Consider the following 26,251-nt stretch of genomic DNA (forward strand, 5'->3'; position numbering starts at 1 on the left):
TTTTGCAGATACGGGCCGCTGTGCGGATACTGGTGTCTGTATGGATACAAATGTCTGTGCAGATATGGACGTCTGTACGAATATGGACATCTGTGCGGATACATATGTCTGTATGGATATGGTGCCTGTGTGGATATGGATGGCTGTGTGGATACTGTGTACCGATACGGTATCTGTGTGCATACAGATGGCTATGTGGATATGGTGTCAGTACAGATACAAATGTCTGTGCAGATACTGATGTATGTGCAGATATGGTGTCTGTACGGATACGGACATCTATGTAGATACATAAGTCTGTACGGATACGGTGCCTGTGAGGATATGGGTGGCTGTATGGATATAGTGTCTGTACGGATACGGTGTCTGTGTGGATACAGATGGCTGTGCGGATATGGCGTCTCTGCAGATACGAATGTCTGCACAGGTATGGTGTCTGTGTGGATATGGATGTCTGTATGGATACGGACATCTGTGCGGATACGATGTCTATGTGAATACCTTGGCTATATGGATACAGCGTCTGTATGGATATGGTGTCTGTGTGGATACAGACAGCTGTACGGATACGGTGTCTGTATGGATGTGGACATCTGTACAGATGAGAATGTCTGTATGGATACAGTGTTTGTGCAGATATGGACTGCTGTGCAGATACAGGTGTCTGTATGGATACAAATGTCTGTGCAGATGTGGATGGCTGTGGATACGGTGTCTGTAAGGATACGAATGTCTGTACTGATACGGTGTCTGTACAGATAATGGCGTTTATGTGGTTATAGACAGTGGTGCGGATATGGTGTCGGCGCAGATACGAATATCTGCACGGATACGGATATATGTGCAGATATGGTGTCTGTACAGATACGGTGGCTGTACAGATACAGACGTCTGTATGGATATGGACGTCTGTATGGATACGGTGTCTGTATGGACGTGGTGTCTGGATACGGACGGCTGTACGGATACGATGTGTATGGATATGGATGTCTGTGCGATGGGCCAGGTGGAAGTACGCACAAATGAAAAACCACATGGTGGGAACAGGCTTGTGTAGATTTTTCTTCTAAAATGTTTCGCGTCGATCCTGCCAAGGCTTAGCACCGCTGCTCTACAACGTGTTTTCACACCTATTTACTAACAAAACCCCCAGGTGGTTTGTATCTGGAGAGCCGATCCCACGGCAGACCGTTTACCATCGGTAGTAAAATCCGTGAGGCCAACTCAGTTGTTTTCCTCAGTTGTTGCTGTCGGATGAGAGCCTTCACACCCTCACTGACGCTGCTTTTCCTTCTCTAACCACACAGGTCACCTCCTGAGAGCCCGCCTCTTGGATGACCTGGCCTACGACGCGAGGTCAGCAAGACTGGGAGTTCTCGTGGCCGTGCGCCAGCACTCCCTGCTGCTGTCCGTGTATGTGTCCGTGGAACTCGGGGGCTCTTTGGAGCTGTTGTTTACGTGGAAGTTGTGAGCCGTTGTGAACCGCTTAAAGGAGTGCACGTTGCTAGCAATGAGCTCCCAAAGCCATCCAGGTAAGACGCGGCCCTTTGTTTCTTGGCAGATGGCAGGGCCGTCCTTTCGAGGTGAGACCGCGTGGCCGCTGCTGGCTCAATGCATGGCCACTGTTGGTTTGTGACCGCCCAGTGCAGAGTAGGTGGTGGGTTCTTCACCCTCAGCGGTTTGGGGTCGTGTCTTTGGTTTTGATTTGCACGCAGCCAAAATGGCGTGTGGTTTCCATTGATGCGAGGAGAGGAGGCTTGTGGTTAGCAAGGTGCCATTTAGGCCGGTCTGTGATTTGGAGAGTTAATTCCTCATCCAGTTTCTTTGGTTTTGAGGGGACTTGGTGGGGCGGGAGTGCCTCTGTGATGGGGCACCTGGGCTGGGTCTGAGGTGCGGCACCCGATCCGCACCTGTCTCGGTGGCCACGGGACTCGCTCCTGGGTCCGTGCTTTGTATCAGGCACTGCACGGAGCATCTGGCTTGCACAGGGTTCTCACAGGGCCCTAAAAATCTCAGACCCGGAGGGAAGAAGTGACTTGCCTGAGGTCACAGAGCTAGTCAGTGGCAAAGTGTCACGGGCACGTGCACTTAGGACTTCTCCTTCTGCCCTTGCGGAGCCACAGTGTGTGTTCCCGCGTAGAGCCCGCGGTACTGTCCCGTCCTGTCCGCCGGGACCGACCCCCCTCCAGAGCCAGCACTGTCTGCTGCCCAGCCTGCTGCCTCTTCCGGTGCAACGTGGTCTTTAAGGGCACTTAGAGATCAGTTCTGTCTTGCATCTGTGTGAGAGAGGAGGTGGGGCTCGCCCGGACGGATGCTAAGTGTCGCTGTGGCACCCACGCCTCTCTTAGTGTGCCTCGGGGCTTGGCCCAGTAGAGTGGACGTGGAGGGTCAGGGTCTGGGTCTTCCCCTTTGGGATCGCTCCAGAACATTCTCACACCTTCCTTTGGCTCTGATTGGAGTTGCCAGAAGCCTCAAAGAGCAGGATTCCCGGTTATATTTAGATAGGAAAGCTTTATTGATTTAAATTGTTCGCGTATTGATTGCTGTAAAGCATAAAGCAAAATTAAGCAGTCTGCATCGAAGTGTGTAAGGTAGACGCGAGCGGTGCCCGGCTCCCCCTCCCACTCCTCGAGCCACCGCTGTTGAGTTGGGGGTGTGCCTTGTTCCTGTGTATAAACATAGAGGGGTGTGGGTGCAAACATTTCACAAGAGTGTAATCATTCCGTATGTGGGGTTCTGTGCTCTCTTCTCAATTTTAATATGTTACGAGCATCTTCTGATGTTGGTATGTACATAAATCTTATGTTCGATAGCTTATAGGTGGACATCCATGCGGTTGTAGCACTATTTATAACAGCCCCAAATTGGCATCACGTAATTATTTTGTACAGATGCTTCTGCAAGTCGTCTCCTGTGGATCAGTTCCACGACGTAGAATTGCGAGGTTGGGGGCATGAGCTTCAGACGCTGGTCCAGACACGGTCTTAACTTACCTTCTTAATTACAGTTTAGGAGCACACAGAGTGTTCTTTTCTTCATCTGCCCCAGCGCTCGGTGGATTTAGTCCATTTCACTGTTGTCACTATGCTACGGGAAATGACTGTTTGAATTTACATCCCTGTGTACATGGGGGTGCACGTTTTGGTATAGACATGACCTGATCTGCTCCGTGCCACCCACGCACTTGAAGGGCAAAAATGCTCTTTTGTTCCTGTTTTTGTGTCTAAAGAAGTTCGTATGTGTATAAAGTTTTCTCATGTGTGCGTATTATATGCTTATATACAGGAGTGTATGTAGTCTTTGTGTGTTGTTTATCTATGAATGTTACCTTCATCGAGTGATTTAAAGCAGCATAGCTTCAGTCTTTTTGGTGCTCGATTTCTACAAAGATGTGAAGTTTTCTATGACAATTGTAGTTTGCAGCATTCTTTTTGCACTGCTGATCCTTTTGTGCTTTACGTATTTTGGTGTGTTTTTATGTGCGTAAACATTAACGGCTAGCTCTTGGTAATTCAGTTCTTGTAATAGAATATATGGTATTTTTCTTTGTTTAATGTTTCTTTGCCTAAAAGTTTATTATGCCTTTAATTTTTTTAACGTTTATTCATTTTTGAGAGAGAGAGAGAGAGACAGAGACAGAATGTGAGTGGGGGAGGGGAAGAGAGAGAGAGAGACATACACAGAATCCGAAGCAGGCTCCAGGCTCCGAGCTGTCAGCACAGAGCCCAATGTGGGGCTCGAACTCATGAACCAGAAGATCATGACCTGAGCCCAAGTCGGACACTCGACCGACTGAGCCACCCAGGTGCCCCTAAAAGTTTATTATATCTTTTAAAAGCGGTTCTGCCCTGGCTTCTTTAGCTGACAGACCTGTCTCTACACACTTATCTTAACCTTCCAGGTTTGTCTCACCAAATGGCAGAGTTCTCCTTCCTAGAGCCTTTGCCTTTTATCTGGAGAATTCGCCCACTGATGTTTATTATAGTCGTTGCCCTGTCTGATCGTATGTGCCGTGTCGCCCACTGACCCTGTCATCTCTGTCCCTCTCAGAGGGTCAGGGATGGTGTGGGCAGGGCCACCAGGCGAGCCCAGACCTCCCTGGTCCCTCCCGTGTTGGTTCTGGTGTCGGTGGTGTGTGTGGGGGGGGGCCTGAAGCCCTGGGGATGTCCCCCCTTCTAGCCCGGGTCTCCTCAGGCCTCTGCCCCCTTCCCAGAGCAGCCATGCACGGCCCGGCACACCGGATGCCCCTCGGCCGCCCTGCTGCCACCTCCTGGCACTGCTCCGGCCTATGAGTCGGGCTGAGCTGTGACTCTCCTTCCCGCCTCGGATGGGATTGTTGTCTTGTCCCCTTGATCCCACGGGATTGGGATTTTCTAGCAAGTACCCCGAGTTCCTTATTACTTTATGCTTCCATTTTCTCATTACCCAGCTTTACTGTGAATGCTTTCATGTTTCTATTTATGTCAATTCGAGTGGATTTAATGGTTGTTCAGTTTGCTATCTTGAATGGGAAACTTCTAGGAGTTCTCTGTCGCTTTTCCCGAACACAAGGGGCCGAGACCTGTTTCTGGCCGCCCAGTGCGCAGTCTCCCTTGTCTCCTGGCCGTCCCCGCCCTGCCGTGCTCCCCTGTGGCCCGGGGACAGCCCAGCTGCCTTCGGTCCCCCCTCTTCATACTTGGCAGTGTGAGTTGGCTTTGCCCTGATGATAAAATGACCTTTTTGTCTGATGTGTATGATTTTTCTCTCCCCTGTGTTTCTTTAAAACTCCCTCTGGTGCCGGGTGAGGTATGCATTACGATTTTATTGCTGTTCTTTCTGAACTTTGCCAGAGCCGGGCCCTGGTTCTCTGACGTAAAACTGTTCACTGTTGGGGTTTTATTGCCCTGAATAACTATTCCTAATGATGTGAGCAGCCTGGGGAAAGGGCCTGGGCAATCCAGCTACAAGGACTCCTCTTTGATAGCGAGAAGAACAGAACAGGTACAGAAATATCCTGCGTCTTGCCTCAGCCAGCGCCCCAAACCCTTCCCTGTTGGGGACGTGCCGAAACAGGCCAGGATGGGCTTATTAGGACACAGGGCGTGCGCTTTGGAGGTGAGTCCCCGGCCCAACACTGAGGGAGGATGGACACACGTGGGGTCCTCCCGGCAGGACAAGCAAAGGCGCCCTTTTTCCTCTGCCCTCCTGGTAAATCTCAGGGAGCCCGCAGTGGAGTCCCTGGGACCTGTGTCCCTCCAGACCATGCCCTTGATGGAAAACTGGTTGAGCAGGACTGGAAGTGAGTAATTCAAGTGCCCTATCTCTCTCTGTATCTTTGAAAAGGGTATATAGTGTTGAGTTAAAAACAGAATAACTATTTTGAGGAAAACTCGTGTACGTAAGATCAGTGCTTTAGTTTGGACCGTTCTTTGATTTCTTAATATTTTGTTCAGTGTGGAATACCCCATCTGCATAAAAGCAGCCAAAAAGTTTGTGTTGACAATAACTTAGTGATTGGTGAGTTTCCACATAGTCTCATTTCTTCGAACTGTCATAAAGTTTTAATCCTGAAAGTCTCCCGGGACAAGGCTCTGCCTCTGGCTGGTCCGAGCTGGGGCTCTGGGCTTCCTTCATCCGCACACTCGGGCTTCCTTCGTTTGATCCTGACTCTGTTTGTTTCGGCCAGTTTGGCTGCCAAGGTTGTTATATTTTAATACAGAAATTATCTCAGAAAGGAACATTTGTATGTCACTTACATCATGCTTTGCAATGATTGCACGTCTCAGGGATATTGCGAAGTTTTAAGGGGAGGAAGTGAATTTTGAGGACGTGTAATTAACACAGGGAAGGCACGGATTCGGAGCTGCTGGTGACAGGTGGTGACAGGTGGGCCGTGGACCCTGCGCGAGGCCTTGGGCCGCGACAAGCAGATGGGGAACTCGGCAGCCGGGAGCGGCCTTGAACGAGGCCCGGGGAAGCCCAGGCCTAGGCTTTCAGGAGCGCTGCTGTGCAGCCAGTGGGCACAGCCGGCCGACGGGGAGTCCTGCCGCTCAGGTCAGGGGACTGGGCCACAGGAGCAGCCGGTGACAGCTGGAGAAGAACTTCTTCGTGACCTTCGGGGAAGGCGTGAGAGACTCCACAGCGGCTGGTGGACCTGGGGGAGTTCTGGGCCGGGGGCAGGACCCGGGGCTGGGTGCGGTTTGGGGAGTAAACCAGTTCCTGACGAGGGCCGAATGCAGGTGTTCCAGAGACGGGGGCCAGGAAACGCCTCAGTCCTTCCAGCTGATTTTCGGATGGGAGATGCTTGTGCCTCTTGTACTCCGTACTCCTCTGCTTTCTCAAAGAAGGCGTTCAGAATGGCCGGTCCGTCTCCCGTCTGCGTCTCCCAGGCCTTCCCGGAGCGCCCAGTGCTAACATTTGCAGCTCGTGAACCACCACCGTCCCCCGTCCCCCTGCTATCATTATCTGGGATCTCAATCAGTCAAGGTTTGTTCTGGAAATGATGGAGACATAACGACTTCTTTTTCAACCTACTTTTTTTTTTTTTTTTTTTAAATCCTCAAATTGTGTTTTGTCTTTTAAAAATCACGGATACTCAGTCGTTATGAAGAGCTCGGAAAATTCACTGTCAATGGAGCATTGATGGTTTGTTTTGGCAATTCTCTGAAAATTCTTATACAGTATGTGGAACATTTGCATTTATGTCCTTTTTTTCAAAGCCACCATTGTAGAAATGCAAATTTCTGAGTTCTGAGATGCTGAATGTTGGATGATTAATGATATTGAAATTTAAGAATGAACCCCGCGCTATGTATTTGACACAGAAAACCCAGCGCGAGAATGATTAGAAGCCATTGAGTGCAGCTCGGCGGCGGAACAGAAGGGCCGTGATTGATGCGCCCGGTGGCGGGGGCAGGTCCGGCGTGGACAGGTGCGGAGCTGTGTGGCGCCACGGATCCGGCTCTGGTTCACGTGTAGAACTTATCATGGTGACAGACCCACGTTGGTCTCTCGCGTACTCCAGGTCACAACCCGACGTGCTTTTCGGAGGCTGACACGAGCGGCGTCTTCATTCTGAATTGTGCTTTGCAGCCCTCACGTTCGTTTTGCGTGACAGCCCCGTGGAGTGGGCCAGAACGCCGTTATTCCTGTTTCGTAGATGAGGAAGCTGGTTATCTACTGCTGTCCAGTGCTTAGCCTGATGTCAGGCAGCTGATCGGAGGCCAGCCTGGAACTGGGATGGGTCCTCTGCCCTTGAGGGACGTACGCCCCGTGCTGGCAGATGTTGTGCGCACTGGACCGGGTCAGGAGTGGAGGCTGCTGGCTTCCGTGGAGCCCGTGGGCCGTGTCGTGCGGTCCCTGTGGTGAGAGGGGGTGGGTGGGGGCACGGAGGCCGCCAGAAGGGATGCGCGAGGTCAGGACAGGGGAGCTCACCTGCCCAGGTGGGGCGTGTGGAGCTGGGCCTAGGGGCCTGGAGGTGAGAGCTTGGTGTGGCGCAGGGAGGAGACTGGGAGCAGAGAGATGGGCGTGGGGTATGGGCTCTGGGGTGGGGGGGGCGACACAGTCCCAGTTCCCTGGGATCTGAGACCTCACATGTGTGGAGAAGGGATCGTGGCTCCTGGTCTCTTGCCCCTAAGCACTGTGCCCCCTCCTGGGACACACGCTTTGTGTTCCATTGGTTTAAATGAACGTGGTCTTGCCACGGTCGAGCCAGGCTTTGGTGACGTTTGCGGTGTGCCGTGAGTGTATTTCTGAACTTTTTCTGGGCTTGTCTTTGCCCCGTCCTTAGAGCCTGGGACTGGAAGACTGGCCAGGTGACTGGCAGACCAGGGTACTTGGGGAGATTTGGGTTGAAACTTTTTTACTTCCACTTAAGAGCCTTGTATTTGGAGGGCGCCTGGATGGCTCAGTCAGTTAAATAACTTACTCTTGATTTCAGCTCAGGTCATGATCCCAGGGTCGTGGGGTGGAACCCCATGTTGGGCTCCCTGCTGGATTCTCCCTTTCCCTCTCTCTGCCCCTCCCCTGCTCATGCTCTCTCTCTCTTTCTCTCTCTCTCTCTCAACAAACAAACAATAAAAACAAGGAAACTTTTATTTACTTGTTTTTTGAGGACAAGATATAAAATAGTGACTTTTAGGAAAATAACGATTAAGAAAAATTCAGATCTAAACTTCGAGCTTCTGGAAGCATCTCTGGCTTTGTGTTTTTAAATTGGTCTGCTTTTAGCCACTTAGTAAGATATTGGGAATATTGGCTTTTAATGAGTGATAAGCAGTATATGATGAAAGGAAACCTTCTGTTCCACATTTGCCCCTCCCTTCCTTCCCCTTTCTACAAAACAAATGGAGGAGAGAGATTCTGCCTCTCACGGATCCAGGGCGCTGGCCGAAGGGAGAGTGGCCCTCGCAGGGCGCAGCTGCTCTCCAGGAGGGCTGGCTTGGGTTCCGGCTCTGGGTCGTCTTTCAGAGTCATAAACCCAGACGTTGTACGGGGGCCTCTGTCCTGTTGGACTTCGGGCCCCCTGCCACCCTCAGTCCTTGTCACCCCCTCCTCCGCCCAGTGCTCCTGCCTCTGTTCTTGAATGCTGTGATCCTTCCTGACTGGGACCTGGAACATTCCATGCTGAAATGCAACTTCAGAGCTTCGGGGATTTTATCATGGAAAACGATATTCAAAGTCACAACCATTTTCTCACTTTTACCATACGGTATCCTTCGGAAAGGTAGTAGGCGAGGGTTGTTAAAAAGTTGTATGACATTTTTTTAATGATTTTTTTTAAGTTTATTTATTTATCCTGAGAGAGACAGAGAGTGAACAGGGGAGGGGCAGAGAGGGAGAGAGACAGCATCCCAAGCAGGCTCTGATCTGTCAGCACAGAGCCGGACTCGGGGCTCAGACCCACAAACCATGAGATCATGACCTGAGCTGAAATCGAGGGTCGGATGCTTCACCGACTGAGCCACCCAGGCACCCCAGAAAAGTGATAACGGTTTTTAAAATAAAATATTTTATTTTAAAATAAAATAGATGTCTTGTATCTAACAGTTCCATTTCAAATAACATTTGTAAAGGAATCTGCAAAATTGGTTTAAGCCCCTTGATGTTAAGTATTTGGTCGTCACTGATGGGGGGAGTGTGTTTTCTGCGCAAAACTAACTACCTGCCACGGCCACGTGGGCTCCTCCACTCCGTGCTTCCTGTGTTTGTTCAGGGGGTCCTTTTTCATTGGTGAGCCCTCGTCCTCAGAGTTTTTCTGGGGACCTTTTGCGGTGGGTGGCTGGTTGTTCACTTTTTAAAATTTTCAACTCTAAGGCCATGTTTCAGAAGCTTGCTTCTTAAGACCCGGTTGTTGAGGTCTGAAGCCAAGAGGAAAGCTTGCGTTTGAAGAGCTGAAGATTCTAATGTGTTCCGTTCGCATTCATGGCCAAAGCTTACTCCTTTCAAGATGTCTATGCGTCTTCCTAGGAAATCCTTTGTAGAAACTGGGCTTTTATTAGCGTCTTGTTTCTCATTGACGCGTTGGTTCCGTGGAATCTGTGAGATGCTGTTGGAGTTCCAGAGAATCCCATGGGGTCTGTTCTCACCTAACTGAGGTTTTCTAGGCGCTGTATGGGGAGTCCTTTCTCGCCCGCTCACGCCTCTTAGGGTGAAGGTTCAGGTAGCGGAAACCCTCCGCTCGGTATTGAACAGTCTTGGGTGCAGAATTCTCGATGTGTCTCATGTTCACATTCATGTGACCCAAACCAGGGGCTGACTGGCTGACCCATAAAGCCCCATCTCCCCACCATGGTCTGACATACAGAACGCAAACCTGCCTGCCGTTCTTTTGTTCTCCCTTTGGCTCCTTTCTGCTCGAGAAGCCGCCTGGTCCCAGCTGTCCCTGCCGGAACACTGCGGTCGCCCTGTGGCTGTGCGAGGGCACGGGTGCTTTCCATCCTGGGTCACCCGCGTGCAGCCACACGGCACCGGCTGCTGTATGTTAGTCTCCCAGACAGGACCGGGGAAAGGGAGCAAGGCAGGGTTAATGGATTTCTTTCTTAGGTACTAGTAGACAGAAAGAGTTTTTAGGACGTTTGAAATGGTGTTGGGCGAACTGGAGACCTGGGCAGCAGAGATTTTCGTTGCGAGCAAGTTGTCCGCTCTTACATGGTGATGTGGTCCCTTCTGCTGCTCCCCGGACATCAGGGGCATTTTGTACAACATTGTTTCTCATAGAATTGGGGTGCAAAGGTAGGCGGGACCGTGTCTACACGGGCAGGTGAGGGACACAGGACAGCCTCCCCGTGGCCGGCACAGACATGGTTCTCAGAAGGGCGGGGAGCGTCCCGGGTGTGATGGAGCATCAGCGCCTGGCAGGTGACACCGCCCGGAGCTGGAGACCGCGTGTCCTGCGCGGCTGCAGGGACCGGCCTGGCCCGGCCGTGTTGGAGAGGAAGATAGCGGGATGTGGGGAGCTTCCCACTCTTGTGCCCTGTTCAGCTTTCCGGCCTCTGTGTCACGGCCCATGGTGATCTGTGCGTGTCAGCCGGGCAGCACCTTTGCCGAGGTCAGACTCACACAGCCTGGTGGCCCTGGCTGGATGCGGATGTGACTTTCTCAGTTCTCGGTTGGGCTTTCCTTGAACTCTCCAGGGGGCCACAGGGCTTGAGGCGTGACAGCCGCAAGGTGGGATGTCTGTGCTTGTGGGTGTTCTTACATCTTCTGATGTTATGTGGGTCCTGGTAGGCGTGGGTTTGGCAGACCAGTTTGCGTGAGTGCGGCCTCAACAGCTGTAGCTCCTGAGGAGGTGGCCTTTTTAACCCTTTCCTAGCAGATTTTGGGGGATCTGGCCCGCGCGTGCGTAGTGCCGTGGGATGAGTCTGCTCTGGCCGGGGGATATTGTTTCGACCGTCGGCACCATCCATGAGAAGAAAAGTGCAATTTGGGTCTTTCTTGACTTGCGTAAGTTACCCGAAAGAACATCATTTTAGCATTTCTCAACAGTTTCCAGTTCTGAAATATTTGGGCTTTCAATGGGGGCTGGGCAGGGGGAGGGACCGGGTGAGCCACGGGGCAGAGGCAGCTCTGTGCCCACTGGCTCCTGTGCCAGTCGTGACCCCTCTGCCAGAGGAGCGTCGGTGGGGCTCATTGGCCTGGCCCCGTTGTCCCCTCACGGTGGGGCCATGTTGCCCCCTGGCGGGCCCTGACCCTTCAGAAGGGCACACGTGGCTTTGGTTTTGGCCTTCAGGCCAGCGCCTACGTTATGGCTTTGTAGAGGGTGGCGGTATGGCTGACAGATGGGTGATCTTGTCCTTCCCCCTTGAGAGGCCTCCACCGGGGCACTGGGTACAGGGTTCCGAGGAGGGCGGCCCTGTATTTATAGTTGAAAGCAGACCCTTTGGCAGTAGAAAGGGGGTGGACGTTCGGAATGAGCTGGGCCTGGCCTGCCGCACCTGGTGGGATGACCATCCTCCTTCTCACCTGGACGAGTTTGGATCCACGAGAGCAGCTGGACTTCACCTGGACAGGGGCGGACAGGTGGCCTGATGCACGAGCCCCCGTATTCATCGTGGGATGTTGTTTAAAATCATTTACCAAAAAAAATAAAAAATAAATAAATAAATAAAATCATTTACCAAGAAAACCTCTTTACTGTTGTTTTCTACAAAGCTAGGTTCTATAGTTTCTGGTTTTGTGTAAACTAAAAACATAGTTTTCGCAAGTTTTTGTTAAAAACGGGTTTCCTGTGCCTTCACGGTTTGGGGGGATACCTTTCAAGTCGGTTCCACACAGTTGTTCTTGTTGGAAACAGAACTCAAACACCAGGAAGCTGCAACCAGCCAGGATAGACTCCGTGTGGGGCGAGAGCTGTGAGGCTCGGGCCAAGAATCCTGCTCTAGAACTTTCCACCAGTGGTTTTTGAAATGTTCTCCGTGGCTGCATCTCCCTTTTGCCTCGGGTGCTTATGGAATCTTCTGGGTGGATGGAGCTGAGTCGCACTGACTGCAGTGGTCTCTGTCGGTCGTGGAGTGTGCATGTTGAAGTCCATGCAGACCCGTGGTGACCGCAGCGGTTAGGAAATAGCCCCAGAAAAAGGAGAGCAGTTCACCTGCTCGCGTTTTCATCGAGTGCCATGGGAATTCTGAACATCAGATTCGAGTTTGGGATTTAAAAGGCAAACACATGAGTAGACTTTGAATGTGGCTTTGTTACTCAGCAGCGTGTGAGTTAGAGTGTCCAAGCTGTGTGATGTTTACACTTGGGGGCGAGGGGACAGTGAGTTGAGGGTCAGGCCCAAGAATCTTGCAGAATCTGGTGCTTTCTGCCCGGGTTGGAAAAGACAACCCATAAAAGGGGTTTGGGGTCCTTCTCAGGTGAAGGGAAGCAGGGGCGGAGGTCAGGCTCAGGCAAGAGGAGAGGGCAATGGGGGAGACTGCCTGGCCGAGCAGAGGGAGGTGCGGGGGCGGTGAGGAGAGCACCAGTCCTCGGGGATGCGTCAGCTTTGGGTTGCTGGGGTGGGGGGTGCCCTGGAAGGTCACAGGGCAGTTCGCTTGGGGTCAGAGGTGGGACAGATGCAGCTGGTGGCATGGACCGCCCGGCTGGGGTCAGCTCCTCCCCGCAGCCACTCAGCGTGCTCCCGCCTGTGCTCAGACCCGGCTCTGGCTCTTCCTCTGGGCCCGGCCCCTGGGGTTAGGGATGTGAGGGTGCCCTCCTCTCTCCTGTTTTCTTCTCCTCCCGCAGGGAGAGCAGGAGCCAAGCCGGCATTCCCTGTCCTTGCTGTTTGTCACTTGTCCCGCCTGGGCTGGTCGGTCTGGCCGTGGCCGTGGCCGTGGCCCGTGCTGGTCCTGGAAAGCTTGCTCACGTGCGGCCGGGTCCGCAGGGTGCATCCTGACCCCTCCGTCGCCGTGTGTGGGAGCGGAAGCTGGCCCTGGGCAGACGCGGGTGTGTGTGCCGTCCATCCCTCCTCCCTCTCGGACGCACGTTGTGAGCTCTGGGGAGAGGAAGGAGGTTTCAGGCCCGGCAGCGGCCATCTGACCGGGTTGCTGATCACCACAAGGTGTAATTAAGATGGAAACGTTCGATTCCTCCTCCTCATCTGCCACATTCAGGCCTCGTTGTGTTCACTCGACTGAGCCCCGATTTCTTCCCGTTTGAAAGGAGGTGGCAGTGGGAGCACGTCTGGGGCACAGTGGCCACTCCCGGCCTTGCCAGCGTGGACACAGGAGGCTCTGCGCACCTGCTGGCGGTGTGTTCGGAGGGCTCCGGGTGTGCGACAGCTGGCTGTCCAGGACAAGCAGGGGGGTGAGGGGAGGGATCATAGGCTGTGGGCTTCAGACAGCGTGTGTGAAGAGACCGGCACGTTGCCCTTGCCGCATTCCTCCCTCGTCTGAGCGTGAGGGGAACGTCCGTGTCCAGTGGACGCGCGTCCTGTGCTACACCCGCCGGCCCCCCGGGACTGTCCGGGCCACCACACACGAGGACGGTCTGAGAACCGTCGTGGCCGAGAGCGGCCTGCAGAGACCCGACGCCTGAGTGCCGCGTGCGACCCCGGCTTGGCTCGCGGCGTGGGAGAAGACGCCGGGGGAAACTGAGGCCGTCTGAGCTGGTGCTCGTCTCTGAGCGTCGGTGCGCTGTGACTGGTGCTCCCAGCAGCGTGGGGTGCTCCTGACGGGGCGTTCCAGTCTGCTGATAAAATGTGAGCGAAGAAAATAAGATGAGTTGGTGGCTGGTCTCTTGCTCGCGCTGGGCACGAGTGGCTGGTGTACGAGAGGCGTCCCGGCACCCAGCATTTGTCGTCTTCCCTTTGTGGATTCTCGTAGATTAGCGCGGAACGCGTTTCCTTATTCTTTGTCACGGTTGTCCGTGGCCGCAGTGTCGCTCATCGGACCGGTCCGTGTTGGCAGGTGTGGCCGCGTTTCCGGTCTTCCCGCCGTGGCTGCTGTGAACGGCGCTGGTCCAGAGCGCCCATTCCTGAGCCAGCTTGTCCCGGAAGTGTCACAGGCGTCCCTCGGAGGGCACCCGTGACGCTTCGCTTGATAGATTCGCACCACGGGACCCTCGGAACTGGCGTGCATATCAAGGAATCGGAGCCGTCCAGCGCCCAGACGCCCTTGGTGCCCTTCCTGGCTGCCGCACCGCCCCTGCCCCCTGGGGATCAGCGGCCTCGCTCCCGACACCTTGGATCCGTTTTTCCTCTCTTTAAACTTTCTGTTAACACGATCGTCAGACATTGACTCTTTCCGTTCGGTTTCTTTCACTTAACGACGTCTGAGATTTACTGGGGTGGTTCACTTATGTGGGTTGTGGCATCTCGCCGTGTGAGCACGCCACGGTTCACGTGTTCTGGTGTTGAGGGCTTAGGGGTGGTTTCCCGTTTGGGGCTCCTACTGGGACGCTCCTAAGGCATTGTCGGGACAGCTGCCGGTCCCCGCGAAGCTCGCGTTTCTCGTGCCAAGACGTGGACGTGCCATCAGTTTTCTCAAGCAATCCAACCCATTTACGCGCTGACGCACAGAGGCCCCCAGCCGCCCTCGGCCACGCTTGGTGGCGCTGTCCTCTTTCACAGCGGTGTCTGCGCCGCCCTGATGGCCAAGGGTGCCGAGAGCACCTCTGCGTGCCCGCCGGGCCCCTGGGTGCCCGCTCTGGTGAAGTGCCTGTGCGTGTCTTTTGCTCATTTAAAAAATCGTGTGTGCTGTCTGTATTTTTCTGACTGGTTTGTAGGAGTTATTTATATAGACGAGAGGCGAGTTCCTTGCTAGTGATTTTCTTCGCTATTTTCTCCCTTAATTATTTTTTTGGTGAACAGATGTTCTTAATTTTAACACAGTCCTAAGTTTATTGGTGGTTTTATTTATGCCGACTTGAAGGTTGTAGAGATGCTCTGTATTATTTTCTAGAAGCCTCGTTGTTTTTACCACTCACATTTAGATTTGCAGCCCACCTGGAATTGATTTTGTTGTTTTAAGTTTATTTATTTATTTTGAGAGAGAGAGCACGAGCAGAGGAGGGGCAGACAGAGAGAGAAACTGAAGCGGGCTCCACACTCAGGGCGGAGCCCGATGCGGGCTCATAGTTTAATGAACTGAGAGATCGTGACCTGAGCCAAAATCAAGAGTTGGACACTTAACTAACCACTGAGCCACCTAGGCACCCCTGGAATTGATTTTTAAAAAGAATATGATGTGAGGTGGTAATTGAAGGTTACTTTTCCCATTTGGACATTCATTTGGCCCGAAAGATAGATAGATAGATTTTTCAATTTTTTTAATGCTTATTTATTTTTGAGAGAGAGAGAGACAAAGCACGAACAGGACAGGGGCAGAGATAGAGGGAGACACAGAATTTGAAGCAGGCTCCAGGCTCCGAGCTGTCAGGACAGAGCCCAGCGTGGGGCTCAAACCCACGAACGGTGAGATCATGACCTGAGCCGAAGTCGGATGCTCAACCGACTGAGCCACGCAGGTGCCCCGGCCCAAAAGATTTATTTGAAAGATTCATCCTTTCTCCACTTCTCTGCAATTGCCATCTTGTCCTCAGTCAGGTATGTGTCTAGGTCTGTTTCTGGAGTTTGTTCTGGCCCGTTTGTCTGTTTGTCCGCATGCCAGCACAGCATTGTCTTAGTAATTGTAGCTTTGTAATTGGTGCTCCTGTCGGTCATGTGCTTCCTCCAACTTCTGATCATTTTAAAGCATATCATGGTCCTTCTTAGCCCTTGGCCTTTCCTTCTGACCTAAAATCAGCTTTTTGATTTCAGCCGAATACCACTGTGATCTCCTTTGGGAATATATGGATTTGCCTTAAAATCAGCTTGTTTCAAATCTTCCAGTCCATGCGTACGATGTATCTTTTTATTTATTGGGGTCTTTAATTTCTTCAGTCACATTTTGTAGTTTTCAGGCTAGAGGCCTTTCATTTCTTTTGTTAGATTTGCTTCTACTTTTTTTTTTTGATGCTGCTTTGTTTTTAAAACTTTATTTTTTTTGTTGTGTGTTTGTATTTAGAAATTAATTTTTGCGGAGCCACCTTGTCTCTAGACCACTTGCGGAGTTTGCTTCCTATTCTACTGGTTTACCCGTAGATTCTTTCGGGCTTTTTACGACAGCTGTCCGTGGTAGCAAATGTTTTATTTCTTCTTTGCTCGTTTTTAAACCTTTTGTCTTTGTCTTGCATCGTTGCATTGTCTAGGGCCCTCCGTCAGATGTTGAACAGAATTGGTGATAGTGGTCGTGGTTGTCTTGTTTAACAATCAAGGGGAAAATATCCAACATTTCATCACTATGTACGATATGTGCTGTAGGCTTGCGTAAGTAGGCTTCATCACGTGAGTGCATTTCTCTTCTGCCCTCAGCTTGCTGAGTTTTTCTCAGAAGTAGGTGTTCGGTTATTAGGTTAAACCATATGATAGTGCAGACATTTGCTCTTTGTTTTTAGTCTACTGAATGGCACCTTTGATTTAGCGCAATGTATTAGATTTTTTGAATCTATTAATCGTGATCTTTTCTCCTTTGCTTGATTCATGTCGTGAATTTTCTCAGTTGAGGCTTGAATGCTAAGCCTTACCTGTGTTAATAAATCCAACTCTGGTTTTAATATATTCTCCTTCTATACTACTGGGTTTGTTTTGCTTATATTTGGCTTAATTTCTTTCACGCAGACTCATGAATGAGATTGACCTGTAATTTTCTTTTCTTGAAATAGCCTTGTCAGGTTTTGACGTCCGAGTTGTGCCGGCCGCTTAAAGTGTGGTAAGCTGGTTCCTTTTTGTCTAATCCTGGGGTGGACAGAGTGTTTCTTTAAAGAGTCAGATGGTAAACATTTTAGGCTTTGTGGACCACATATGGCTTCTCTTATGTATTTTTCTTCTTCTTAAAATTTTTGTAAACAGCCATTTAAAAATGTAAAGACCAGTCTTTCTTAGCAGATTGTGCAAAATCGGGCCACAGATTGTATTTGGCTTCCAAGCCATAGTTTGCCGACCGCTATTAAATTCTCCTGAAGAGTTTATATGAGATTGATGTTATTTGGAAGAAGATAGTGGTGAAGCTGCCCTGGAGTTTTCTCCGTCTCAGAACCTGTTTTCTTTGTAAGAACATTTGTAAATTGTACCCTCAACTGATGCAGGACTATTCAGATTTTCCGTTTTTTCTCGTGTCAGTTTTAACGTGTTTGGTTTTTCCAAAGAATTTTTTTCATTCCATCTGAATTTTTAAATGTATTGTATAAAGTTGTTTAAATACTTTTGCATTGTCTTTGCATGTTTTGACGTCTCCTTTTTGATTATTAATAGTTTTCGGCTGCCATGTTTAGTTTTCTTGATTATCTCTATTGGATTAAGAAATCAATTTCTGCTCTTCCCATTGCTTCCTTTTATTCTTTGGGTTTATTTTGCGTTTTTTGTTTTGTTTTTTGGTTGTTGTTTTGTTTTTGATGAAGTGTTTAGGTCACTGAGTTGTTGTTGTTTTGTTTTTGTTTTTCCAGACGTTCTTTTGTAATACATGGATGTAAGGCTATAATTTTAACCTATATGGCTTTAGCAGGATTGCGCGAGCATTTTGGTGTGTCATTTTTTATTATAATTCAGCTTAGAATGATATCTAATGTCCCTTTGGATTTCTTCTTGGATCCAGGGGTTATTTAAGAAGGTCTTTCTTCATTTTACCTTTTTGTGAATTTCTTATTATCTTGCCTTTGTTATTGATTTCTAGTTCAATTTCACCTTGGTTGCTGAATTTCCTGTGTATAATAATTTCGATGTTTGAAAATTCCGTGATGTTTGCTTTGCTGCCGTGTGGTCGATCTTGTCTGTGTTTCGTGTATGTGACCAAAGAGTATGCCAGGAAGACTTGAGCCTCTAGGTCGCTGTTGAGCGCATCAAGCACGCTGCTGGCGGTGCTCGGCCCCCCCTCCCCGCCCCCTGCCCCACTCCACTGGTCTGTGGCCCCCTTTTTGTGCCAGTTGCCACTAGTGGTATTTAAACACCCTGCTGTGATCGCGGGTTAACGGTCTTCCTCCTGTTAGTTCTGTCTGTTGCTTTTGAATATTTGAAGCTATTTTAAGCCTATCTAGATTTAGAATTTTACACTGTCTTGGTGGAAGAACCATTTTATTTTCATGCACCGTCTGATTTCGGTGTCCGCGAGGGCCAGCCGAGTTCTCCCCGTCCTGACTCCTGGTATGCGAGGAGCCCTTCCTCTCCTTACTCCTAGTACCTGCCTCCACCTTGGCAGGCTCTGACCCCATTTCCTTTCCCCAGAGTCTGCTCAGCTCCGCACCCTCCGGGGTGAGCGCACGCCTCTGGGGGAGACACGGGCTCAAATACGCCCTCCCCTCGCTTTCTTCCTCTCACGCCTTGGCCCCTGCGGTCCTTGCTGCCTCAGTAGCGCTCTGATTCAGAAGCTTTCACGGTGCGTGCGTGGAGCACCGTCGTCAGCCAGGCCTCCTCGGCCTTGGCTGAGAGGTTAGTGTGCCGTAAGCTGGTCTGCCGTGGGCAGAGTGGGGGGTGAGATTAACATGTCCGTGTTAGTAGCGTGTTCCCAGTGTCACCATCGAGATGTTTATCCCCCCCGCCCCATCCACGTTGGTTCTTATTTAGGTTTCCCAGGTGACCGAGTGGGCCGTATTGATCTTTATGTTGTGGTCAGACAGCTGCTGGCGCGTTTTAGGGTGCCTGAAATTTATCTGCACCACGAGCTGCTCTCACAGCACTTTAACTCAGGTATTTCACGAGCTGGTTTCCGTCCCACCTTATAAATGGCGAAGTCTGGCAGATCGGGGAGCTCTGTGCGCTTGTGGGACGCTTCCTGCCAGCCTGCCCTCCCCTGCCCCCTCCCGCCTTGGTTTTACCAAGTTGTGTTTTTTCCCACAATACAGACGCAGAGCTCATTGTGGATTTGGTCCGGGGAAGAATTTGTAGGCCTTTGCTTCTCGAGCCTTCCGTGTCATGACTGTGCCGGCATCGGGTTTCCCTCCGGACAGGGCAGAGCTCGAGTGTGTCCCCCCGTCTCTCTTGGCCTCATGTTCATCATGCTTTGGGGGCGGGGGGCTGTATTCAATGGTGTCTTCGTTCTTCCCCTTCCCCCGAGATTCCATGATCCTCATGTTCGAGTGGAAGCCAAGGCCAGAAGGTTGGAAGTAAGCCAGAGGCTGGCACATTTTTATCCTGGGGGGTCGGAGGGTAACACAGCTTCTCCTTTTCAATGATTTTTTTAGTGGGGGGGGGCTTTGCGGGGGGCTCTTTTTCCACATTAAAATTTACCTTTTCTGTTTTGTAACTCGTGCGTTTCACATGACATGGTTAGGTCATAAATACCATGCTTGGTCTGTTGCGTTTGGAAGTACGTTATGTTCACGTAAACACTAATTCAAATCGTTTAAAAATAAGTACAATTTCACTTTCAAGTGGAATTACAGATTGCTTACTTTTAAGGAAGCCAGCCTTTTCTTCTCCCCGCAGGAGGTGAGGCCTTATGACCAGAAGACCATCTCAGCGCTGCTGTAAGATGGTTTCCGGAATGTGCATCCTCCTTCGAGATAACAAAACACACACAGCGTGGAGTCTGGCTGACTTGTAAACACTTGGCGCTCCGCAGGGTTCGTGGCGGTCTGTCTCCCTTGCCGATGGAGAGTAGACGCCAGAGTGGTGGGAGGGGACGGTGGTCACGGAGGCAGGACTCAGGCATGGCTGCTTAGATGCCCTCCTGCCCGGTGCCTTCTGCGGCCCTGGATGCTGCGGGCGGGCGCTGAGGCCTGTCTCCGGCAGCTGGCAGGGCTCACCGGAGTCCTCGGTCAGGCCTTTGTGACTAGGCAGGATCAGCGGCTGTCGCTGCGCTTGAAATTGTTCCTGGCGCCTCCTCTCAGACTCAGGGGCCCTTTGGAGCACAGGCCCGGGACCTGCCCCCTCCTCGCGGTGTCTTGGGGGGCCTCGGTCCAGGGAATAGTCACCCCTGCAGCTGAGCTCCCACCTGTGGCCCGGGGAGCCGCAGCCTGCGCCAGTCCTGCCTCCCTTGCTCCCCTGCCAGTGTCCGTGGTGGTGGGTGCGGCCCCCATGACATCGTGACCTGGGGGCCTCTCTCGAGTAGCTAGGAGTTAGTGGGTCGTTAGTTAGCGACGGCGGAGGCAGTGCCCGCTTGACCGCGGTGCCGCGGGGCGATGGTCCTGTGCGCGTCCTTTCTGAGCCAGACGGTGACACTCCGGCAGATCTCGGCGTGACACGAGCGCCTGTCCCATAGCCGCTACTGCCCCTTCTCAGTGACCTCCTCACAGCCAGCGCCATGGAGCAAGGCCGTCGGTGTGCAGGTTGACAGGTGGGGGCACGGGGCCAGAGTCAGGACCACTCACAGTGCCCTGCCTGAGTTTTCCCCCCTTTGCTCATCACATGCCGCCTCTGCAGGTGGACTGCCCGGCCTCCGCCCCCGGCCCCTCCCCCGGGGCTCAGAGACCCTCCCTCTGGGCTGGGTCTCCTTCTCTGAAAACCCAGGACACGAGAGGCTTCACCGACTGATGTTGGGAGGGTTGCGTGAGGCGGGCACGTCGCCAGGGCCCGGTCGTGCCCAGGATGTCCGCTGCTGTCATCCTTACGGGAATCCAGAACCTCCCAAATCCCAGAACCAGCCCCAGAGCATCTGGCAAGTTTCAGCTTTGTCGGTGCTGTCAGACTCCTGCCCTTTCTGACAAATGTTAATACCTTGTTTGAAGGTGTTCCCATGCTTGAGATTTCAGGATGACTCTGACATCATTTCAGGAAGCAGATTTGAGGAGGGGTGTTTGCACGTGTCAGCCACCCTCCCCCAGCCCATGACCTTGCTGAATGGTCTCCACCCGCGGCGGCTGGCTGCTCCGGACACAGGCTGTGCAGGGGCGGGGGCGGGGGTGGGGGAGTGAGCAGGGAGCCCTGTGAGTGCAGGGGTGCAGAGGGCACGGCCGGAGAGAGAGAGAAGCCTGCCGCTCTGGGTACACGGCCCGGCCCGGCCCGCGGGGAGGCTCTGCTGAACCCACGTGATGGACGAGGATCAGACCTGTGTGTTGTACGGTTTTGCCCTTTGGTGACTGATGATAAAGCAGGACTCTTACGAAAGGGATTTTACCAACAGATGGCAGAGCTTGGGGGCCCCCATTATTCCAACGGGAAAGTCTCCGCAGAGTCTGGCCAGCTGGCCGGGGTCCACTCAGACCGTCACAGTGAGGCCTTCCAGAGTGGCCTGGGCCCGGAGAGGGCAGGTGCGCGCCCCTGGCTTCTGTTTGGGGAGCTGTGGTGAATGGTGTGGGGCGGGGAGCGGGCCCCGCAACCGGACCCTTCACCCCCGATCTGGGGGGCCTGGGGCCCTCGTTTCCCCGGCGCGTGTGCCCTGCCTGAGCCCCGGGCCCGTGGCCCGTGAGTCCCGGGTGTGCTGCTGCTCCCTGGCGGCCCGGGCCCAGAGGAGGAGCTCAGCTTACACTCGGCCTTTCAGGCGGGGCAGTGGCCGCCAAGTGGTTTCTTAAAAAGAATTCCTCTTCCCCTGATTAATTTCTGGCGAGCGGCAGCGGGGCGCTCTTGCGTCAGTAAACGTCGTCATAAACCCTCCGCTGTCTGGATCGGACGTAAACACCAGGCTCCTGACCCCCGGCCCGCCCGCCCGGCTCGATCCGTCGTGTTCTGGGAGGAGCCCTCCTCCAGGACGCTGAGCTGGCGGGCGCGCTGCACAGATGTGCTCTGTTTACTGGGAGGTCCGTGTGTCCTCCTCCCGCTTCCCGTGTCCCCTTCGCGGGGGACCTTTGCCTTCTTTCAGCAGGTCTCCTGTGACCTTTAGAGAGGCCCTGCGTGGGTGGTTTCAGAACGTTGTCTCGGCCCCTCTGAGACCGAGGTGGGCCCCGAGGCCGTGCGGCCCACCCCTTGCCTGTGGGGCCCTCAGGCTTCCCGCGACACTCTGTCCCACTCCGTCAGCAGCACGGAACAGCTCCAGAGAGCCGCCGGGCTGCCTGCAGCCGGACCCGCCTCGGTGGAGGCCTTTCCATCTGAGGCCCTTCGCAGGCTCTGCCCGGGTCACAGACAAGTAACTGCTGTCCCCACGGCCCTCAGTTTACGGGTCAGCGTGCGGTGGCCGGAACTGAACAGAACGCCCCTGCGTCACGGCTCCTCCTGGGTTATGGGGAGAAAGAACTTGCCTCAGGTTTTCTCATGGGTGGTTTGGGCAGCCGGCCAGGGGTGATGGAGCCCTGCCACAGGTGGGTGACGCAAAACCCTGGCTTCCAGGGTGTTTGCGAGGAGCCTGCTTTCCCACTGGGCACGTGAGAGGATGGCTCCAGGAGGCAGCAGCTGGCAGATGGTGAGGGACGCGTAGCGAGGGCCTTGTGGATGGGGTCTGGGCCGGGCCTCCACGGACCTTCGGGGGGAGAAACGACGGCCGTGTGGCCCGCGGGGCGGCCGGCAGCAGCCACGCCGTATTAGGCAGTGTGCAGCTGGCCATCCCGGGATGCTCGCTAGGGTCAGGAAGGAACTGGCTGGGCCTTGGCCGTGCCCTTGAACTTGGCCATGGGGTTGCTTTGGGTCCCCGCAGGGCACAGGGCGTGCTTTGGGGTGTTGTTCCAGCGCCCATAGACGGAACGGCACCCCCCAAGACCGAGTCCACATCCGGCCAGGGAGCTGAGCTGACTGCTTCCGGGGTCTTTGGTTTCTGCTTGTTTTTAGCCTGGGCACACAAGCTGTGGTCAGGATCAGAATTTTAAGGAAGAGTCATAAACGACAAACATCAGAGGTGTTGATAATATTAACTTCTGTGTAAAACTGAGAGGAGTCCGCTCTATTCTAGTTGAGCAGCCGCGATCCGAGCCTTGCTCGCTGAGGACCGGGCTCCGCAGAGCGGCCGGAGAGCAGGTGTCTTGGACCCGGGGTGTATTCTGTCTATTGTAGCGCAGGATGGGAGGGAGGGCCACCCCGCATCTCTGCTGTATCCCCTGTTCCCTCGGGAAGGAGAGGATGCGTCCGAGGGCTAAGCTCGCTTCATTTATGCCAGGAGCTCATCTCAGTGGGACGGGCGCTACCTCTGTCCTCTGTTCCAGGCAGGGACGGTGAGGCTAAGCCCTGTGCTTGAAGAAACTGGCGGCTGGTGAGGGCAGAGCCAGCACTGGGCCAGCCTGCAGCTCCTGCCGCTGCCTTGGGGCTCTGCGTGTCGGAAAGTCTGAAACATTTGCTCAGGGAGGCCGTTAGTGAATCGTTACGGCTCTAGTCAAAGCGTGGTGTTTTCCAGAAACAGGTGCAGATTGCTAGGAACCATGAGCGAGTGATGTGGTCTCCCTTGTTCTTTGTGTCTTGCGTTTGAACTCACAGGGCTTGAGAAGGTGGAGTCTGTGGGTTTGAGTTGGCTTCTCTTTAGGAACATTGTAGGGGGGGGTGTCTTCTGTGTGATGGGGGCTGGTGTGCGGACCGCTCACCTGCCCCGCGTCGCCGTTGGGAGAGTCCTCGGGTGTTGTGCTCGTGGTGCTCTGGGGACGGAGCGCGAGCAAGCTGCGGGGGGTGCTCGGTGGAGAGGCCCAGGAGCCCCTGAGTAAACCATGCAGGTTTTAAGGAACGCTGCCTTCTGTCGATTTTTCTCAACTGGTTGCTCTTTTCATTTGTTACTTCTTGAAGCTTGTTCTGTATCACTTACTTAATAAAGCAGTCCCTTCCTCTCTGCTGACACGGGGATGACTGACAGGCCTCCTAATTTCTCTGTTCACGGTGCTTCTGTTGTTGTGAAATACAAACAACATAAAATTGAGCATTTTAGGTATGTTTAAGTGTATGGTTCGGGGGCACTGAGTACGTAAACAGTGTTGTATAATCCGTGTTATTATCCGTCCCCAGAACTTTCTCATCTTCCCAAACACTAAACACTAACTCCCCAGCCCTGCACCCCCAGCCTCGAGAAACCTCTGGATTCTTTCTGCCTCTATGAGTTTGTCTATTCTTGGGGTCCCACAGGTGGAATCAGAAAATTTTTGTCCTTGTGTGTCTCTTGACATAGCATTTTCAAGGTCATCCATGATGTAGCAAATGTCAGAATTTCCTTTCTTTTTAAGGCCGGATAATACTCCATTGTGTGGGTGACCACGTGTCGTCCGTTTCGCCATTGATGGACTCGCGGGTTGTCTGCACTCTTTGGCTGTTTTGAATAATGCCGTTACAAACGTTGGTGAGTCGGAAGCTGCCTCTGGCACACGCAGACGCCTGGGTTTTGCCCAGCACCTGCCAGGGCAAATACACAATGACAGTGGGCTTTACAGGATTTATTTCTTCTATTTCAACGTGTTCAAGCACCACTGCTCTGTATTTAGTGGCAACTACTTAAAGACCCAGGTGGCTCTGTCCTCTTGCTTTGAGTTTTCGCTCTGTTAGCAGCGTTTCTGTCTCGCGGAGCGTGTGGTGTGGACCTCCGTGTTGGGGCCACAGTGATGGGTGGTGGCGGAGGCACATGTCTCGTGGGACGCCTCCGGGCCGCGTTTCTTTCGGCTCGTCGTGGTTGGGGTTTTGCCTTTGCACGGCTGGTTGGGGTTCAAAATTTAGAATCTTCTTACTTGTGCTTGGAGATATTCCTCAAACACCCGGTTTCCTGTAGCGCTGTCCCCGGGCCTGCCTGCTTCTCCAGTCCCGGGCTCGGGAGGAACCCGCGAGAGAGGTCCGAGGCCAGCACTCAGAAGTGGTTCTTGCGCAGACCAGACTTTCAGAGGACGGGCCAGTCGTTGATTTTGTGTTTGTAGAAATGGTTTATTCGATAAATGGGAAGATACTTTCCTCCCCCTGATTTAAAAAAAATTTTTTTTTCAATGTTTATTTATTTTTGGGACAGAGAGAGACAGAGCATGAACGGGGGAGGGACAGAGAGAGAGGGAGACACAGAATCAGAAACAGGCTCCAGGCTCTGAGCCATCAGCCCAGAGCCTGACATGGGGCTCGAACTCACAGACCGTGAGATCGTGACCTGGCTAAAGTCGGACACTTAACTGACTGCGCCACCCAGGCGCCTCTCCCCCTGATTTTAAAAGTTAAGGTAGTCTCGTATTCGGAAAAGGCCGAAAGATACAGGAAAGAAAAGAAAACACCCTCCTGGCCCCAGTGGCCTACGGGTGGCTGGGGGGACAGTTCTGAGAAGACTCGTGTTCAACTGCGTCTCGATTCTCCACCTGGGCATCTGTGCGCACATGCACACCTGTACCCACACCTGCTGTGTGTGCCGCGGAACCAAGCGGGCATGGGGATGGCTGCGTGCTATTTCAGTACTTAAAGGTCCTCTACTAGAGGGACCTCAGGGTTTTAGACTGTAGTAAATACACTGCAGTGGGACGTTCTTAGACCTCCATCTTGGCATTTGTGGCTGATTGCTTTTATTACTCTCGTTTTATCGGGATAAAGGCTCACAAATAGCACCGTTGGGACACACGTGAGTGACACATGTCACCAGGCCACCCCTCAGATGTGAGCGGCCGTGCGGCCCCCGGCTGTGTGTGAGGATTCCGCCCCGATGCCCGGCAGCAGCTGGTCTCAGGGTTCCTTCCTGAGAGACAGAGAGGAGACGTCCGCGGGAGTCTGTCCGTCCCAGGTGTGGGGCTGTGGGGGATGGGGTCAGGAGACTGGCCTGGCTGCTGGAGTGGGGCGGCCCCGCACCAGGGCAGAGGGAAAGTCCAGAAATGTCCCAGAGCCTTCCTCTGCTGCTGCTGCTGTCCCCACCTCACTCCTTTGATCGAAGGACACTGATCGAGCCTGTCTTATGTGCCCGGCTGTCCTAAGCACCAGGCTCTGCTGGTGAACCACACGGGGCAAGTCCCACCCGGTGTCACCTGCGCTCCTGGGAACGTCACACAGTAGGCAAGTAAATAACTGTGTAATGGTAAAAATAACTAACGTTGAGTGAGTCTGTGCTGTAACTGATGCTTTTTCTACGTGCCCTCTACGCGTTTGTGGATTTAATTCTTGTGACGGCCCAGGAGTGGGCTCATGATCCCTACGGTATCCCCATTTTCCAGGTGAGAAAACTGAGGCACTGAGGAAGGACGTCGTCTGCCCAAGGAACTCTGCCAGGCAGTTTGTGCTCTTAAGCGTCACGGTTTCCCATCTCTGAACCTCTTGTGATTTCAGGTGTCGCTGGTGACGGTGAAGCGGGGTGGGAAGTAAGAGCTTGTTTCGGGGGAAGAAGCAGTTCGCTGATGGCTCTGAGGGGCTTCGACCAGGACGATGAAGTCTCAGTTTTCACAGTACACTCCTGGGGGCTCGGCGTAATTTAACTCCAGGGAGGGGCGTGAGTGACAGCAGGGCCACCTGTCCCTGAGGTTACCTGTGTGG

General features: G+C 53.0%; 1 protein-coding gene across 5 annotated transcripts in view; it reads left to right on the forward strand.

Moving 5' to 3' along the window:
* Window positions 1-352: 352 nt before the first annotated feature.
* Window positions 353-26,251, forward strand: part of HDAC4 (histone deacetylase 4) — a 250,122-nt gene continuing 224,223 nt past the window's right edge. For all 5 annotated transcript variants that reach the window (XM_049614549.1, XM_049614550.1, XM_049614551.1 and 2 more), the window contains exon 1: window positions 353-1,532. In XM_049614549.1, the coding sequence (XP_049470506.1) occupies window positions 1,511-1,532 (22 nt within the window). In that variant the 5' untranslated portion in view covers window positions 353-1,510. The remainder of the gene's footprint in view (window positions 1,533-26,251) is intronic.

This window comes from Panthera uncia, assembly GCF_023721935.1.
Source record: "Panthera uncia isolate 11264 chromosome C1 unlocalized genomic scaffold, Puncia_PCG_1.0 HiC_scaffold_3, whole genome shotgun sequence".
In the NCBI taxonomy this organism is placed as follows: domain Eukaryota; kingdom Metazoa; phylum Chordata; class Mammalia; order Carnivora; family Felidae; genus Panthera; species Panthera uncia.